Genomic DNA, 15923 nt, shown 5'->3' with positions numbered 1-15923 from the left:
ATAATTAAAATCAGCAAAGCTATTACTGTAAACCTGACCGGATTTTGTTAGTGAGAGTTGTGGCTGTGTCCACAAAAGGATTTAAAATTTTGATAGATTATCTGTAAGCTCTTTCCATTAATTCCAGGCAAGTATTTCTCAATCAACCCAGTTACTTTTCAAGTTTAACCAATTTATGAGGTCTTATGTCACAGAGCTTAAGACACTTATTTGACTTGGAGGACAAATATGCTTCCTGGGAAAGATCATTTAAAATCACAGATTATTCCAACTAGAAGGGACTCTTCAAGACTACGCAGTCCCAGTTTTTCAGGTGAAAACCTGAAATGCCTTCAGAGGCCAGTCAGATAATACATACAAGAGGCATGGTGAGCTAAAGACAGGACAGAGTATCAGGGGCTGCGATGAACCTGAGGAGCACAGGGGCTCCCAGAAAGGCATGACAAGGCATTCAAGTTCAAAGTCTGTGAAACTCTTCCAGCCAAGCCAAAAGTACCTCCAAGTTCTCCTGAGCCCAGTAACGTAAGTTTCCCATTTTCAAAATTTTAAATTTAAAAGATGAACTATGAGGGCCAGGAACATGGAGAAGCTTCATTTTGTCCTTCCTCCGGCAAAGAGTTATTAAGCACCTACTGTGTGCCACGCCTGTCTGGGCTCCAAGGATGCAACACGGAGCAAAAGAGACACTGGCTTTGTTTTCAGGGAATTTACCATCTTCTAGGAGAAGGAGATGTTAACCAAACAATGACCAACCTACAGAAATTCAAACTCGGATGAACATGAAAAAGGAAAAGTACACAGCACTACAAAGTCAGACTGAGCACTGGGCACCTAGCTCCAGCCCAGGTATGCTGGGCTCAATCCATGTTGGAAGAATCCCTGAAAAGGCAATGTACTTTTTAGCAGATAGTCTAATACCACAGATTTTCTGGCATTAAATAATTTTGGGGTGAAAAAGAGATGCATCTAGTAGAGCCCTACACTAGTTACTTAATAAATATTAAATTTAAAAAATTTTAAAAAATTAAAAAAATAAAATAAATATTAAATTTATTGGTAAAGACTGAACAAATACATAAACAACTGAAAACCAATCCATAGACTATGTTACCAGAAAAAAAGAATCAGAGGGTATTTGATAAACTTTCTAATAATACTCAGTTAAATTAAGAGGCTAATACTTAGGGGAAAATAGATAAGGAAATAAAGCATTGGTAAATTGACGGAATGTTTCTTTAAAATGGGAATTTAAATTTAAATTCAGTTGGACAGGCCACTAAAATTTTTTAACCAAAAACAAACAAACCAAAACAAAATATGAAAGTACAAGACAGAGAAAGCTTTCTGTGTATGATACAACCAAAAAATACTTAGGCATGAGCAACTGTATTAGATAACAATTTGAATACAGCAGAAATACAGCATTCTTGTAAGAAGAACTTCCATGATACTAAGGTTTGCTAGTCTCTAAAAGAGAATGGACTCACGACCACCATAGGTGTGTCAGTATATGGCACATGAAAAAATGTGGGTACATGAAAAATTACTGAAGAACTACATTAAAGGAACACAATCATAAAAGAGAATGGAAATAGGACTTATACAAAACAAATGAGTTGTTGGGACAACCAGCTAAGCAGCATGGCACACAGAGAACACGCATGGGCTCTGGGGTGACTCACACCTGCTTTTGCCTGCTCCAGCCCACTGTTTTATTTTGAGCAAGTTGTTTACCTTCTCTGTGCCACACTTTCTCCATCTAAAGAAATGGGATGAACAGTACCTACTTTATCAGATTACTATGAGAATTAAATGAGAAAGCTTATACAGTATACAGTAAGACAAATAGTTTTAGTAATAATTAGCAGCAGTAGCATCATTAACTGACCAGTAAAGACAGGGCTAAAAAGTAACAATTATTACCTTTACTTTATAAGGGATTTCAGTAAAGATGAGAGAAATTGTTCTCTATGTCTAGAAGAAAAGCAAAAAAGGTAAAGAAAAAAAAAGTGAGGCTAGTTGGAACAAGAAAAGTTTCCCCCTTAATCATGATGAAGCAATAGACTGAACTACAAAAAGAACCTTTGAAATATAGTAATGGGCGTCAAGAAGGAAGGGGAAAATCTGACATAGATGATTTAAAAACTCACTAGCAAGGGTTCACCTGGATGTTGTTTAATAACCTCTAAGTTCACCTAGCAGAGAATGCCACTCTTGCCAAGACAAATAAAAGTATACTTGAGTTCTTTTCCATCTATCACACTGACAGTAACCCAGAAGACAAAGCACTGCTCTCTGATGATAAATGATTTACATGGCACAGGACTTCAGCAGTGGTACCAAAAGATAAGTCACAGAAGAGAAAGGGTCACCTGAGAAAGGTAGCCTTCTCTGTGATGAGCATTGTTCTGTTTCTTACTTTAGGATAAAGGTTCTGGTGATGTGTTTCACTTTTTTTACCTCTCTGCACATTCTGTGGTGGGATCTTCACCAAAGTATTTTAATATCTGTTCTTTTGACCTCTTCATTTCTGAGGGTAGAGAAGAGTAACTCTGGATTGCTTAAAATAATCATGGGTATATTATAGATGGAATATTGCTTTTGATGGAAATAATAGGATTCTCTTTAAATATCAGAATTCTCTGAAATAGTATCTTATAATTATCCATAAACATGTAAACAAACACTCATACATATATAATGCTTCTAACTTCTCCACTTCTGGAATTTTTTTCTGTAATTATTATTATTTCAAATGCCATAGACTATACTCTCCTAGTGGTTGCCTGATATCAAAAACCAAAACCAAAAAGCCTCTTTTTTTTTTTATAGGCTAGGTATTTCCCACCAAAACTCAAAAAGAGGGGGAAATGAACATCTTAATGCCTTAAGCAAAGCATCAAAAAGGCAAAGGCAAAAGCATCATGAAGTATGCAAAGAGGTGGCAAGAAGTTAACAAAAGATGCTACATTCACAGTGGGCATTTTATTGTATTTATTTGCCATTCCTTTTCATGAGGACTATTTCAAAGTTAAAACCATTTAGTTTTATGTCATTTAGTGCTACATGAATGAGAAATCATTTAGTTCTTTTTTCTTTTTTTTTTTCAATAAGAGAGTGTAGGTTTCCATACTAAGTAATGCTAAAACATCTGGAAGGCAGAGACAGGCCGATTACAATTTTTCATGTCATTATTTTTCTTTTATGAAGAACAACAAAATGTCTGAAGTTAGATTTTGAAGAAAAATGACTATTCCCTGATGAAGGCTACCACTGTTAAGAAAAAAAAGTCACAGCAGAGTTTCTTTCACAATATTCTAAAGCTTTTCAGATCTACAACAAGAAACATTGTTCATACAAATGGATAATGGAGTTGAATATTACATTTTTATAAAGTTAAGTATTAAGTGAATGACTAGAAACTTTGAGCAGTTCTTATATATTGCACTGTACCAAATGCTATGGGGAAAAAAAAGACTTTCCTCTAAAAATTCAGAACTGAGTAAGTTCTATGAAGTAAAATCCATTACTCAAAATGAAGAGGGATTCACTAAATCGATCTTCCAACCAAAAAGCAACTCTTACTTCTCTGAGTGTCTGTGGGCTTCCTTTTCTAAGCTTTGGTATCCTGGGACAGTTCCTAAATAAGAGGGTAGCAATTACCAAGAGCAAAGACCATGATGCACGTAGAGTTCCATGCTCCACAGTGCAGGCAGTGGACACTAGGGTTTATTCCACTACACCTTTTCTTTTTTCTCTCTTCCCACTGGCATAACGAGTTGCCACTACAGGCTTAGCAAAATAGTACCTGTCACTTTCAGGTGTTTAATATTCCTCTGTAAAGGGTATTGTACCACCCCGTCAAACCAGCACAAGTCGAATATGAGGCCTCGTCATAATGTAAAATGTGTTACTCAGTCACCAATGATTTAGACAAAATGCATCTTATGAAGATATAAGTGTGGAGCTGTGCTGACTTGTAAAGCTTGCTCGCCAGCCACCTGTAGACGCCAGAGAGAACGGCCAGTCCACCTTGCAGTCCATCAGTAACAATAACTCCAGAGGGACAAAATGTAAAATTCCCGGGGGCTTCCCTGGTGGCGCTGTGGTTGAGAGTCCGCCTGCCGATGCAGGGGACATGGGTTCGTGCCCTGGTCCAGGAGGATCCCACGTGCCGCGGAGCGGGTGGGCCCGTGAGCCATGGCCGCTGAGCCTGCGCGTCCGGAGCCTGTGCTCCGCAACAGGAGAGGCCGCAACAGTGAGAGGCCCGTATACCACAAAAAAACAAACCAAAAAAAAAACAATAAAATTCCCAGCTTGTCATGACAACCCTTTTTTCCTTCCTCCCAGTCCAGACTTAGAAGCACTGTCAACACTATAACTTATTGATAGAGTTGGACCATTAAGATGATACACAGTATATCCAGAAAGGAGATGTTTTTCCCTCACGTTATCTCATTACTCCTTGGCCCAGATCTGGTGAAAGCTTGATGGCACCATAATACAATTGATTCAGAAAATAACAAGAGTATTTTGCTTAACTAAAGTGTATTTGTCATCACTGACATGGAATGCAATTAACCAAATTAAACTGGCCGATACTATAATTATTTCATGTTCAAAGAAATACAACACTACTCGTAAAGAGCAGGTATGGTCTGGAAGTGAGAAAATACAACTGAGCATTAGAAGGTCAATAGCACTAGGAGATCTGCTTTTGACACATATTAATAATTTAAGCTATTTACTTATGCTTTTGCAGGCCCTAAGTTACACCACCTCTATACGGAAGGCAATGAAGTTGCATCTGTCATAAAGGAATTCTGGTGAAGTTTAATTAGCACTTATGATCTTTAGACAGGTAAAGGTAATTAACATTTAAAAAAAAATTCTGATGCAAGTGGAAGTAGTATATATTGACACTAAATTGTCACTGATTCTTTTTCTATACCTTTCCCCCATCCTTTCATAGCCTGGATTATAAGAACTCTAAGACACAGATACTTTCCTAGTGTCCTACCACCAACTCTTACCCATCATTCTGCTTCTAACTGCTAAGCCATATAAGTGAACACATGCTTTTGTTCGTGTTTCTTTATTGTTGCTAATTCCTCTTGTGCTTCCCATTTAAGTCCCATAATCAAATGCGTGACATGAACTTGGATTCATAATGAAAGTGTTTACTTTCCTTATGATTAACTTCCCTGCATAATTAATGTCCCAGGTCCTCTGGGCAGTCTCATGACATCTACTCTGCTTTTACATGCTACCTGTCAGCTGAATACATTTTCATATTTTAGAAGGAGGTGGAAAGAAACAAGAAAGCTTCTCGCTGACTCCCATTCTAAAGAGATTATTTTTACCAAAAAGTATTTGCAATTATATTAGTTATTTTCATCACTTATATAAAGTGCCATATTGGCTGGGCCTCACCTGAGAAGATAATGATTAAATTACAAATGTAAATAGGCTCCTATCAGAGACAATTAGGAACATCTTGAGGAGTTTTTAACAATATAAGAGGAAAGAGGGCAAGAAAGAGACAAAAAAGCTGGCAATAGGGGCAGCAGTGAGGTTATGACCACAGGGCATAGAGATTCCCAGCTCCCTCTGGAGCTTTTCTGAGGGACCCACCGAGATTTGTACTGCAGGTGTCACATCAGACCTCTCGTCTGCCTGCAGTGACCATATCTGTTCACTCAGACCAAACCGTCTGGAAAGGGGGCTGAGAGCTTGCTGTGGTAGCTCTGCTTTCTCTGAAGCCTCCTCGGGAAGTACTCTTCAGCCTGAGCTCAGGCTGTTTGCCTTAAAAGGATAAAATATCTGTAGGAGAAAAAAAAAACTGTAGCTGGCTACAGAGACATCACATACCAGAAGGAGAAGCGCTACAAGCCCTGTACTGCTCTTCCAAGGGAGGCTCGTCACTGTTTCACCTTTATACACCGAACATTTCATAAAAGCATCTGGGACACCAGGAAACAGTCTTATTGGCTAACACAGCAGCTCCCCTCAGTGAGTGGAAAAACAAACTTGGGTTGATGGCTGATCCTGATGTGTCATATCTGACACATCACAGATACATCACATGCTACATTCACAGTGGGCTTTTTATTGTATTTATTTGCCATTCCTTTTCATGAGGACTATTTCAAAGTTAAAACCATTTGGTTCAAAGTTAAACCATTTAACATGAGCCGTGGCCATGGCTCATGGCTGGCAGGAAAGAGGAAGCGTACTTACCCACTGAAGGGAGCTGCTGCCACTTTCTGTGCCCCAGGTCCTTGCGGGTCACCCCAGAGAGCACAGTGAAACTGACATGTGCAGCTGCTATGGAAATTGGGGAGCTGGAGCTGCCTGGCTCCACTGCAAGCAGGGGATTGGGACTGGTAAAAGGGAACCAAGGAAAGTACTTTCCCAAAGCATGGGAATTCAAGGAGCCTGTAACAGCTGATGTGGAACGGGCCGCAGAAAAGGTTCTCAGTCCTGGCTGCATATAAGAATCACCTTGGGAGCTCAAATAATATACCTCCACCTGCAGGCCACCAGAGAGCAATTAAATCAGAATCTCTGGAGGTGGCACCCCCCAGGAAAGATGTTTCCGAAATTCCCTAGGTGATTCTAATATGCAGCCTAGGGTTGAGAACTGATGGACTAGGTAAGGTAATGATCACTTACCTGGGGGAATAAACAATAAGGTATTAACTAAATAGTATACACCTATAATTTGCCAAAAAAATCTGCTTTTTTAAAGTCCCTAGTACTTAAAGATTTTAGCCAATAGAAACATTCAATTTTTTAAGTGGAAAGTTTATCCTGTTTGTTTAACCTCTCTCTCTCTCTCTCTCTCTCTCTCTCTCACACACACACACACACACACACACACACACACACACCCTGTTGTCTAACTATCAGAGTGTTTCCTAAATTGTGCTGTTCATTGCAATTATCTGAGGAATCTTTTAAAAATACTGATGGCTGGCTTCCACCCCCAGACATTCTGATTTTAATTGGTTTGGTTTTTTTTAAGCTCCCCAGATGATTCTAATGTGCAGCAAAGTTTGGGAACCATGGTCCTATCTTATGTTTTCCACTTTTCCCAAAGTTCTTCTGCTTCCTATTTAACTATTGGTGAACAAATACTCGCCTGAGAACAGCCTATATGGTATTTATTAGGATTTCATGCAATTGCCTCATCCTCACACCCCTTTGGGAAGCAGAAGAACCTAATGGCTAAAGAGAATGGCTCGCAAGTTCCAATTCAGATTCAGCCTTTCATAAAGTGTGTGACTTTAAGCAAGTTACTTAGTTTCTCCGAGTTTTACTGTCCTGCTCCTTGCATGAAACAGGATAATCTGGAGTCTTCCTCACAAGGTTGTTTGATAAAAAAGACAATCTATGTAAAGCACAAGGGGCAGTGGCCTGCCACAGAGTAGGTGCTCAATAAATGTTAGCCATTCTGACCTATTTTTTCAGAAAGAGTGATGCACTGACTTGCCCTCCTCATTCCTTTCTCTGCACTGCACAGTGGACTGCATGAAGACCACCAAGCCCTCCCTGGTATCAGACTAAGGAATGTTTCAAAGGGACAATACAAGGCATTCAAAACAAGCACTGGTCTAGAGGGAAACATCTTAATGACTTTCTGCCAAAATCCCAGTATGGCTCCCACTCCCAGAGGAGGCCAGCCTCTGGTAGACTCCAATTCGGGCGTCACGAAGTGCTATCTTACTTGTGAATTCCATTCCAGTCTCACTGCCTGTTCACTTGCCCACAAAGCCCATCGCTCCTTTCCAACTTCTTTGCAAACATGGCATAGCTTTCACAATAGTCATCTCGCTTTGCCCTTTCCTGCCCCCCCGACACACATCTCTTCTTCCCACTCTCTCCTGCTTTTTTCCTATTAATGACTCTGAATATAAAATCCATTCAGAAACAAGACACTTCTGAGAGTATATTAGTAGTCCCACCTTTTGTACAACATGTTTTGAGTAGCTACAGATTTTGAGCCCTTGTTTATATTTACATGACAGTTTTGGAGGGAGAACATCCCTCTGCTCTTACAAACAAAATACACTCAGAGAGTTCAAACAGGCTGCACGTAGTTAACTTCCCAGAAAATACACTTGAAGGAGATGCCGAGGAATGCAGTCAGATGGTGAGAGGAAAGGGGAATCGGTGTCCGAAGGCTGGGCGTGAGGAAGTAGAGAAGGGCTGTCAGGCATGGGGTGGTAAACAGCGCCAGCCCAACAGTTCAGATTAGGATTCAAAGTGCCACAGATGTGATTGCATAATAAGCTGTTGCGCATACTGGTAAATGCTGCTTTCAGCACGTGCTTATTTATCATATTGTCTTGCGTCCTCAGGACGTGGAACATTCAAGTCGGAGCGTCTGAGTGCTAGCATCGGACCCAGTTCTCTGGGATGGGCGGCAGCACCTATGGTAGAGATGGGAGAAAGAGCAAGCAGCCTGGTGTTCGAATCTGGTTGCTAGGATACCATGGAGACCCTCCACTGCTAGGCAGACAGGAAAGAAAAAATGTGTCCATATGCCTTATAACCTACAAACAGCAACAATAGAAACATCGTCTGCCTTCTTCTACCCTTTGCCATTAGGACTCCAAACCCAACTCTTCAGTGAAATAACAAGTAGCAGGAGCTTGGAAATGTGGCTCAGTAGAGCAAGGAAGTTGGTCATTTATATTCTCAGGCAGTCTCTGGAGCTCCTCCATTGAAGGGCTTATCAGTATTTTCATTATAAGCCGCATTTTAGGGGCACACAACTATGCTTCCAAACACCCTCATAGGGTTTTAGCAGCCTGGTCTTATTTTTATAAAGGCTGCCACAACTTCAATTTTACTGCCACAGACCATGATGTCAAATTAACAATCAAACTTAAATCGGATAGTCTATCAGAATAATGTTAAGTTGGAATTGAACTCCTCCACAAGAACAAGAAAGATGAATTTCAAAAATCGACTTCAGGTTCAATTCTCATGTAGGTCCGGTTCGCCTGGGTATGTGAGGAATCTGCCATGCTAGTCTGTGGCACAAAATCAGACTGTTTCCAGTGGGAACATTTAGAAGTGAGTGGAAAGAGGAGCTTGCTTTCTTTACGAGTGGAACTCAGTTTCTTTGAGAGTTTTAATCATCTGCTGCTTGGTTAAATTCAATATTCTTACCTAGTCAGGAGAGTTATAGTTATTACCAGGACTGTGCTGGTGGGAGACGGTGGACTGCAGTGACATCTGAGATGCAGAGCTTCATTAACAGGTAGCAATTAGTCCTTGGTGTAAAGTGCACGCTTGTGCCCACACACCTGCGTGCATGCACGCACACACACACACACACACACACCCCTCAATTATTCTAAAAACAAGCGCCAAGTGCCCTCTCACCTACTCATCCTGATTCTCTCTGGCCTAAACTTGCTTTTCCTCAATTTCCACCACGGTATTCTGTTACTGCCACTAGCTGCTGTCATTCCCCAGATGTACCCTCTGCTTTCTTTTGCTGTCTTTTCCCTTTGATGACGGCCCTCCTCACCTTAACCCCACCCCTCTTATCCCATCACCACTCACCTAAATCATGGCCATCGATCAAATACTTACTTTAAATACCTCTACTTCCACAAGAGTTTCTGATACCATAAAATTAAATGGGCTCAATTATATTTTGCCACCTGTCTTAGGTATCTCCTCTGTGACTTACCTTACTCTACTTTCTAGAATATTTACTTGTGCAGTATTGTTAAGCCCTGATTAACTCCTTCATAGGACTTACACAATTCTCGTCTCTAACGCATGACACTAACTTGCACATGGTGCATCCCATAAAAGTACTGAACTGAGCTATAGGGCATATTTGAAATTTAACTGCTACCTATGAAGAAATCTATGTTTTAATATCATGCCATCTATGATTACACTAAAATCCTAGAATTCTCCCAACTTCCTACAGAATTTAACAGACAGCCTTTAGGAAGATTCTATTTCTCCTGAAATGTACTAATGTCAAGGTTTAAAAAAAAATCAGATAAGATCTTGCTAAAATTAATGCCTCCCTAAAAATAAGAACATATATTTCTTTCTATCCTCAGCTCTCCAAAGTACTTCACCATCAAAAGGCGTAACACTACAAATCAAAATATGTCATCCTTCTTTGAAATTCAGTTTTCTCTAGGGTGAAAAGCAACAGCTTAACAAAAACAGAGACACTAACAACTTTTGATAGGAACTCAAGGCTTTATAGACCAACTGAAAAAAACACAGAGCCCTATGACAGCAAAATGGAAAGGATTTGAGAATATTTACAATAGGTAAAGGGTTTAGATCAACATACCAGTGACAGAATGTTCTAATCTATTACAGAGTCAATTTTCAGGAATAAAATAGCATGAAATAAAATTACTTTACGAATCCGTAAGAACCACTCTCTATATATAATCAATAGGCTGATCTCATAAAATGAATATTTTTATATAGTTTTCATTTTTAAGGGTTTATTTGCTTAATTTAATTCAAAACATAGTCTAATAGTTTTACCTTCTCAAATAGATATTTGGTAGCAGTAGAATATAGATTCCAATTTGCTAATCAGTTCTTTGCTCTTCAAATGACAACAGAAAAAGGGCTTAAGGGTTATTTCTAGACACATGTGAAAGAGACAAACCAAAACAACCCCCCTGCCTCACAGGTGCAGCAGGAGTGCCCCAGCTCTATGCTAGAATCTGACACAGCCTTCCCTCCAATTCCAGCTTACAGGGAAAATTCCAAATCAAATATGTTACGTTAATTTATATTTTACACTGTTTTTCAAATGGTCAAAAAATCACTAAAAAAATAAGTTTTTAAAGATTCTAATCCTCAGAAGATAACCTCGGTAAGCAAAAAGTAAACAAACATATTTGCACACATAGATAATTGAATAGGACATTCCCTGGGTAGTCACCTATATCCAACAGAAAGAGAATAGAAAACTACATGACCATAAATTTGAAATCAATTTTGGACTATTTAGATGGTTTCATGTTAACTCCAACTCCCAATAATCTGTAAGTTTAAGAATGATGACCAAATTTAACTTGTACTAAAAATAAAATATAAAGATATAAACACTTGTTGCCAGTAAGTTGGTATAATCAAATTATTTATAGTGAAATAAACAGAAATTCAAACAAGTCTCCTTCACTTTGGCAAAAATTCCTAATTCTTTGTAGAACCATCTTGTACAATCATTCAAATGACATAAGAATAATCGTTTTGCATACAATATACTTCTCTTTCTCTTACCAAAGGTACTCTACACTTAAGCAAATTTTATTCTAGTTTTCTTTATGTAAGTGTGAAAAAAGAACAGATGTTTTTCCAAAATTATTTAAGCTTGGAAGACATTCATTCTATCGTTTTCTTCAGTATAATCCTTCAGAATCACCAAAACCATCACGGTGATACCTTAATAGTTGACTTCCTTAAAGCACAAGTTATTAAAAAAAATATCAGAACGCACAGTATGGTTCAACAGGTAAAATGTTTATTATGACAGAATGTTGTGAATTATTTGCCACACTAATTTCATCTTCCACCATGGATTTTTTAAAAAATCTAGTTGCTCTACATGTCAAGCACTAAGAGATTTCTAAAACTTACATTATACAGCTCGGTCCCTACTGCCTAGATTCCTTTAGATCTTGCCTGATAGAATGTTTCACCGGAGTTATCAGCTGGCTTGATCATGCTTCAAATAAAACCTATTAAAATCGTCTTTTTATAAAAGCAGAGTTTGCTCTGAGTTACTCCAAATTCCTGCAGATACTAAAATGGGATCCTATGGAATGCTGAAAGATGCAGAGAGCTGTCTTTGACTTATTTTTTTCATTATGGAAAACTTGGCCCTGGAGAGATGGTCATGTACCTCATTAGCTAAAACAGGCAAGCATGTCAGGACTGCAAATTAACTTACCGGGGAAAGCTGAAGTGGATTCAGATCATTCAGGTTTCGAAAGCAGATCTAAATCTACTGAACTGAACTATTAGGGCAACTCTGTGAGGTTAGAATCTCAGAAATGTTTATCCTTATTGTCTCTTCCCCACACTCACAGAATACAAACTTCTCCTTAAACTAAACCTGCATGAGGAACAGCAAATGCTCTACTGCAACCAACAAGGATAGTTACACGTCTAAGTTTTCAAAAGTATCATTAGTACCTACTCACAAGCCACCCCCACACACACATCCAATAAATACAGATGGAGACAATCAAATACTCTTTCTCCTTATATTAAATCTTTGTGTTTATAAAGTGAAGGGTTCCCAGGGACCTCATATTATTATGTAACACGTGTCATCCAGCCAACGTGGTGCTGTTAGGAATAGAGTATCAAAACCTTTCGTTTTATCAATTATGTCATTATCTATTAACTTAAAATACCATTCATCTGGGTGCTCATTCCATATTAACTTCATGCTCCTGCCACTTTACTCTCCGTAAGAACTCTGAGTTGAGTGGTGTATAAGAAGCTTCATTCAATTTTCCCACCCAAGTTGTGAAGCCCACTGACATCAGAACTACACAGTTGTCTAAAATGCTAGAATACCAGAGTAGTTGCTTCAGAAGCCAGGAGTAAGGCAAACAATGTGCCCACGTTGTCAATAAAGATAAGTGTACTTCTCTGTATCTGACCCTAGAAACATGCAACCCTCTTGGGAGACAGAGGCACCCCCCCCATTAGCAACATTATATAAATTCCTTAAGGAAAATAAGCAATATTCTCCCTCAGATGTTATTTAAAAATATATTTTTTAAAAAAATCAACAGACTAGGCTTCCACAGGTGGATTGTAAATGTCGTCGAATTCTGGAAATCAAAAAATCTTCCCTTTCATATGTGTATTTGCTTATTTTTGACACTTTGATGATGCCAGAACATCAGCTTCGAAGGGTACCAGCGAGAAACGCCGGCATGTAGAGAAATCCGGGAGCACCACAAAAGCAATAGAAAGTAAGGGTGATAGCAGACGCATTTCATTTCAAGTCTGATGAGCCTGCAGTTAGGATTTTCCGGTTGGGCAGGTTTGCCAGGGCATTTGGGAGACGGGGCTTTCTATTCCTCTTCTCACACTCACACATACACAGCACAATGCACACCGGGGGCGCATTCAAACTCTACGTACAGTAGGGGGCCTATATGAATGTATATGTTTATTAAAAAAAAAAAAGAAAGAATAGCTTGACATCTGACAAAGACACGAAGGCAAGGTAGGTGCAGTGAGTCTGACTCTGAGAAACGTGCACAGCCCCGCAAGAAGTGCCCGTTAAAATGAAACATTTCTGAGGATGAGGACAGACACGGCAAGCGGGAGGGGCGGGGGCCGACAGACAATACAGAGACCCGCAGCTCCCCACCGACAGGGTGCCACACGGACCCGGAGCGTAACCCCTGCTTACTGTGGACTCTTGGGGTAGAAGGGCAGAGTCACATGGCTGAGATCCTGGATGTCGAAGGCGGTGGGCTCAGCGGAGATCGCCTGCCGCTTGGTGCGCGGCTCGCCTTGCAAGGTGCTCGCGCTCTGCTTCTGCGCCTGCTGGGTAGCCGGCCGGATCACCGAGCGGTACTTGTCCAGCTCGTTCTGCAGCTTCTGGATCAGTTCGTCCTTCTGATCCAACTCCAGCTCCAGCTCGTCGATGAGAGCATCCCGCTGCCTCAGCTCCTCGATCTTCTCCTGGAGCGCGTACTGTAAATCCCGCAGGGTGCCCATGCTCCTCGGGGCTGCCGGGGGCTCCTTCCTGCCGCTGCTCCGCGTCTTGGGGCGTCCTCCCCTCTCCGATCAACTTTCCCCAAAGTCGCTGCTGCCTCCCGAGTGCGAAAGCTTCCTACTTGAGACCAAAGCCAGCCCTGGCTTCTGAGCATGCCCAGTCTCCCGGCTCCAGCCACCGAGAGTTTCAGGGCAGATTCCACTTCTCCGGGCTGTGAGGCTGAGCGCTGGGATGAGCCAAAAGGCGGGTCGAACCGGTATTCAACCTGAACCGCGGTGGGCGCCGCAGCGCCAGGGAGAAGAGCCGGGAGCGCGATGGCAGGGGAGCGGGAGAAGGGACTCGGATGGGGGCTCCGAGGCCGCGGCAGGCGTGCCCGGGTCACTCACGCCGGGCGCCGGAGGAAGCCGGCGGAGCGTGTGGGGAGCCCGATAAACCTCTGAGCGCGCCGAGGGCTGCGCGGGCGGAGCGAGGCGGGAGCACTACTTTGGGGGCGGGGAGGCGGGCGGGAGAGGACCGGGGGGACCCCGCGCAAACTCGGGAAGCGTTAGCCGGCTCCAGAGCATACCAGGCTGGAGGACGTGGGACTACAATCCTGGCGACGAGGGAGGGCAGAGCGGGCTCTGCATGCTCAGCGCGCTGAGTTCTGCAGGTGTCTGGACCGCCAGCCTCACCAAGAAAGGCTCCCCAGCCTGTGGCTGAGCTCTCGCGTCTTCCACGCAGCCCTTCTCACGGGGAGCGCCTCACACAGGTGGCTAACGCTTGAAAACAAACTTGCCTTTCAGGAAAGGAGAGAGTATCCGTGCAGGGGAGGGACTTCCACTCACATCCAGGCGCCTTTGGGGATGAGGGAGGGAGCTTCTGATTTTTTTTCTCCCCCGTCAGCATTGCCAGCTCCTGCGAATGACTCCCCTTTCCGCTCCTTTCAAACACGGATTAATGAACTCTTTTTGGGGCAAGGGTCGAAACGGGATTGTGCCCCAGAGGGCTGCTCAGCTTCCCCACTGCCCCTCCCACTTAAACCAGTGTCTGCGGAATAGTTTATGGAACGGTCTTGCTCCTTCCCTGTGCTGAATTCTGGGCGGGGAGCGCAGGGCGGGTCAAAATCGTTGCAGAGTTCCAAAAAGTTCATCCTGAAATGGAACCGTATCTTTGAAATTACTTCCTTGACAACCCAGCCGTTAGGGCTGTATCCTTCCACTTGAATGGCAAGACACAAACTTCGAAGAAGAGGGAAAATCTTAAAGAAAAGGAGGATCCTAGACGGGCTGTGGTAAAGTGCCGCCCCCCTCCACCTACTCCCACCTCCGACCCCATCCCTGCCTGCTCAATATTTCCTAAAATTATGACAATTTAGGTAGCATCCTTTCTGTCCAAGGGTAATTCTCCCATCGTGTTTAGAATCCTCCATAATACTTAAATTCCTCATATTTACCTAAATCTTCACCAAATCATTTAAAATTTTAGCATCTTAACTGCAGTTCTCTAATTACTGTTCTTGAGAACTCAGTGTTATAATCCTCGATGCTCTATTTGGCCATTCCTTAACACCAAATAAAACAAAGTAGGTAGAAAATAAATTAAAATTCTGAATTGCAATCCAGAACTATTCACTGGAATCTAAATTTAGCCAAGGACATATATATCAGTCCCCCCCCCAAAAGTGCTCACTTTTGCTATTGAATACACAGCCTGTTCTATCTAAGTAAGAAGAAGAAGAAAAGAATGGGGAGGGGGAGGGGAGGAAAGAAAAGAACAGAACCAGCTAGTCAATGTCACATTTATAAGCTTTTTGATTTAAAGTGTACTTGTTTGTAACTAGAAGTATAAATGAAAAAGGATATATAGTCCTAAACATTCTTCTACCCAGATGATGATTTAATTCTCTCAGTACAAATGATATGACACTTAATTTTTCTGCTTTCCAACATGGATATTTTCAGAAGTGCATTTCTTTCAGAATGTAATACATAAAGTGGATAATTCCCCAAAATAAACATGAATAACTTACAGATACTGATAGCAGCAAGTAGGAGTTCTGAATTATTGTTGTTTTAATTAAAACTAAACCAAGCAGAAGTGCTCTGGCTTTGTATAACTGACTCCATTCTAAAAGAGCTTCCGTGACATTTTCCTTCTCCCAGGAAAAAGGCCAAATTCTTATCTTATTTAA

The 15923-nt window shown here is 41.3% G+C and overlaps 1 protein-coding gene across 1 annotated transcript in view; it reads right to left on the bottom strand.

The window, feature by feature from the left end:
• LOC132439843 (cGMP-dependent protein kinase 1) overlaps nucleotides 1-13944 on the bottom strand; it is a 1104652-nt gene extending 1090708 nt beyond the window's left edge. The window contains exon 1 of the mRNA XM_060034572.1: nucleotides 13445-13944. Within this exon, the coding sequence (XP_059890555.1) occupies nucleotides 13445-13755 (311 nt within the window). The 5' untranslated portion in view covers nucleotides 13756-13944. The remainder of the gene's footprint in view (nucleotides 1-13444) is intronic.
• Nucleotides 13945-15923: the final 1979 nt, after the last annotated feature.

Source organism: Delphinus delphis, chromosome 16, assembly GCF_949987515.2.
Source record: "Delphinus delphis chromosome 16, mDelDel1.2, whole genome shotgun sequence".
Lineage (NCBI taxonomy): Eukaryota > Metazoa > Chordata > Mammalia > Artiodactyla > Delphinidae > Delphinus > Delphinus delphis.
Note: the sequence above shows the minus strand (reverse complement) of the source record. Positions and strands in the feature narration are given on the sequence as shown.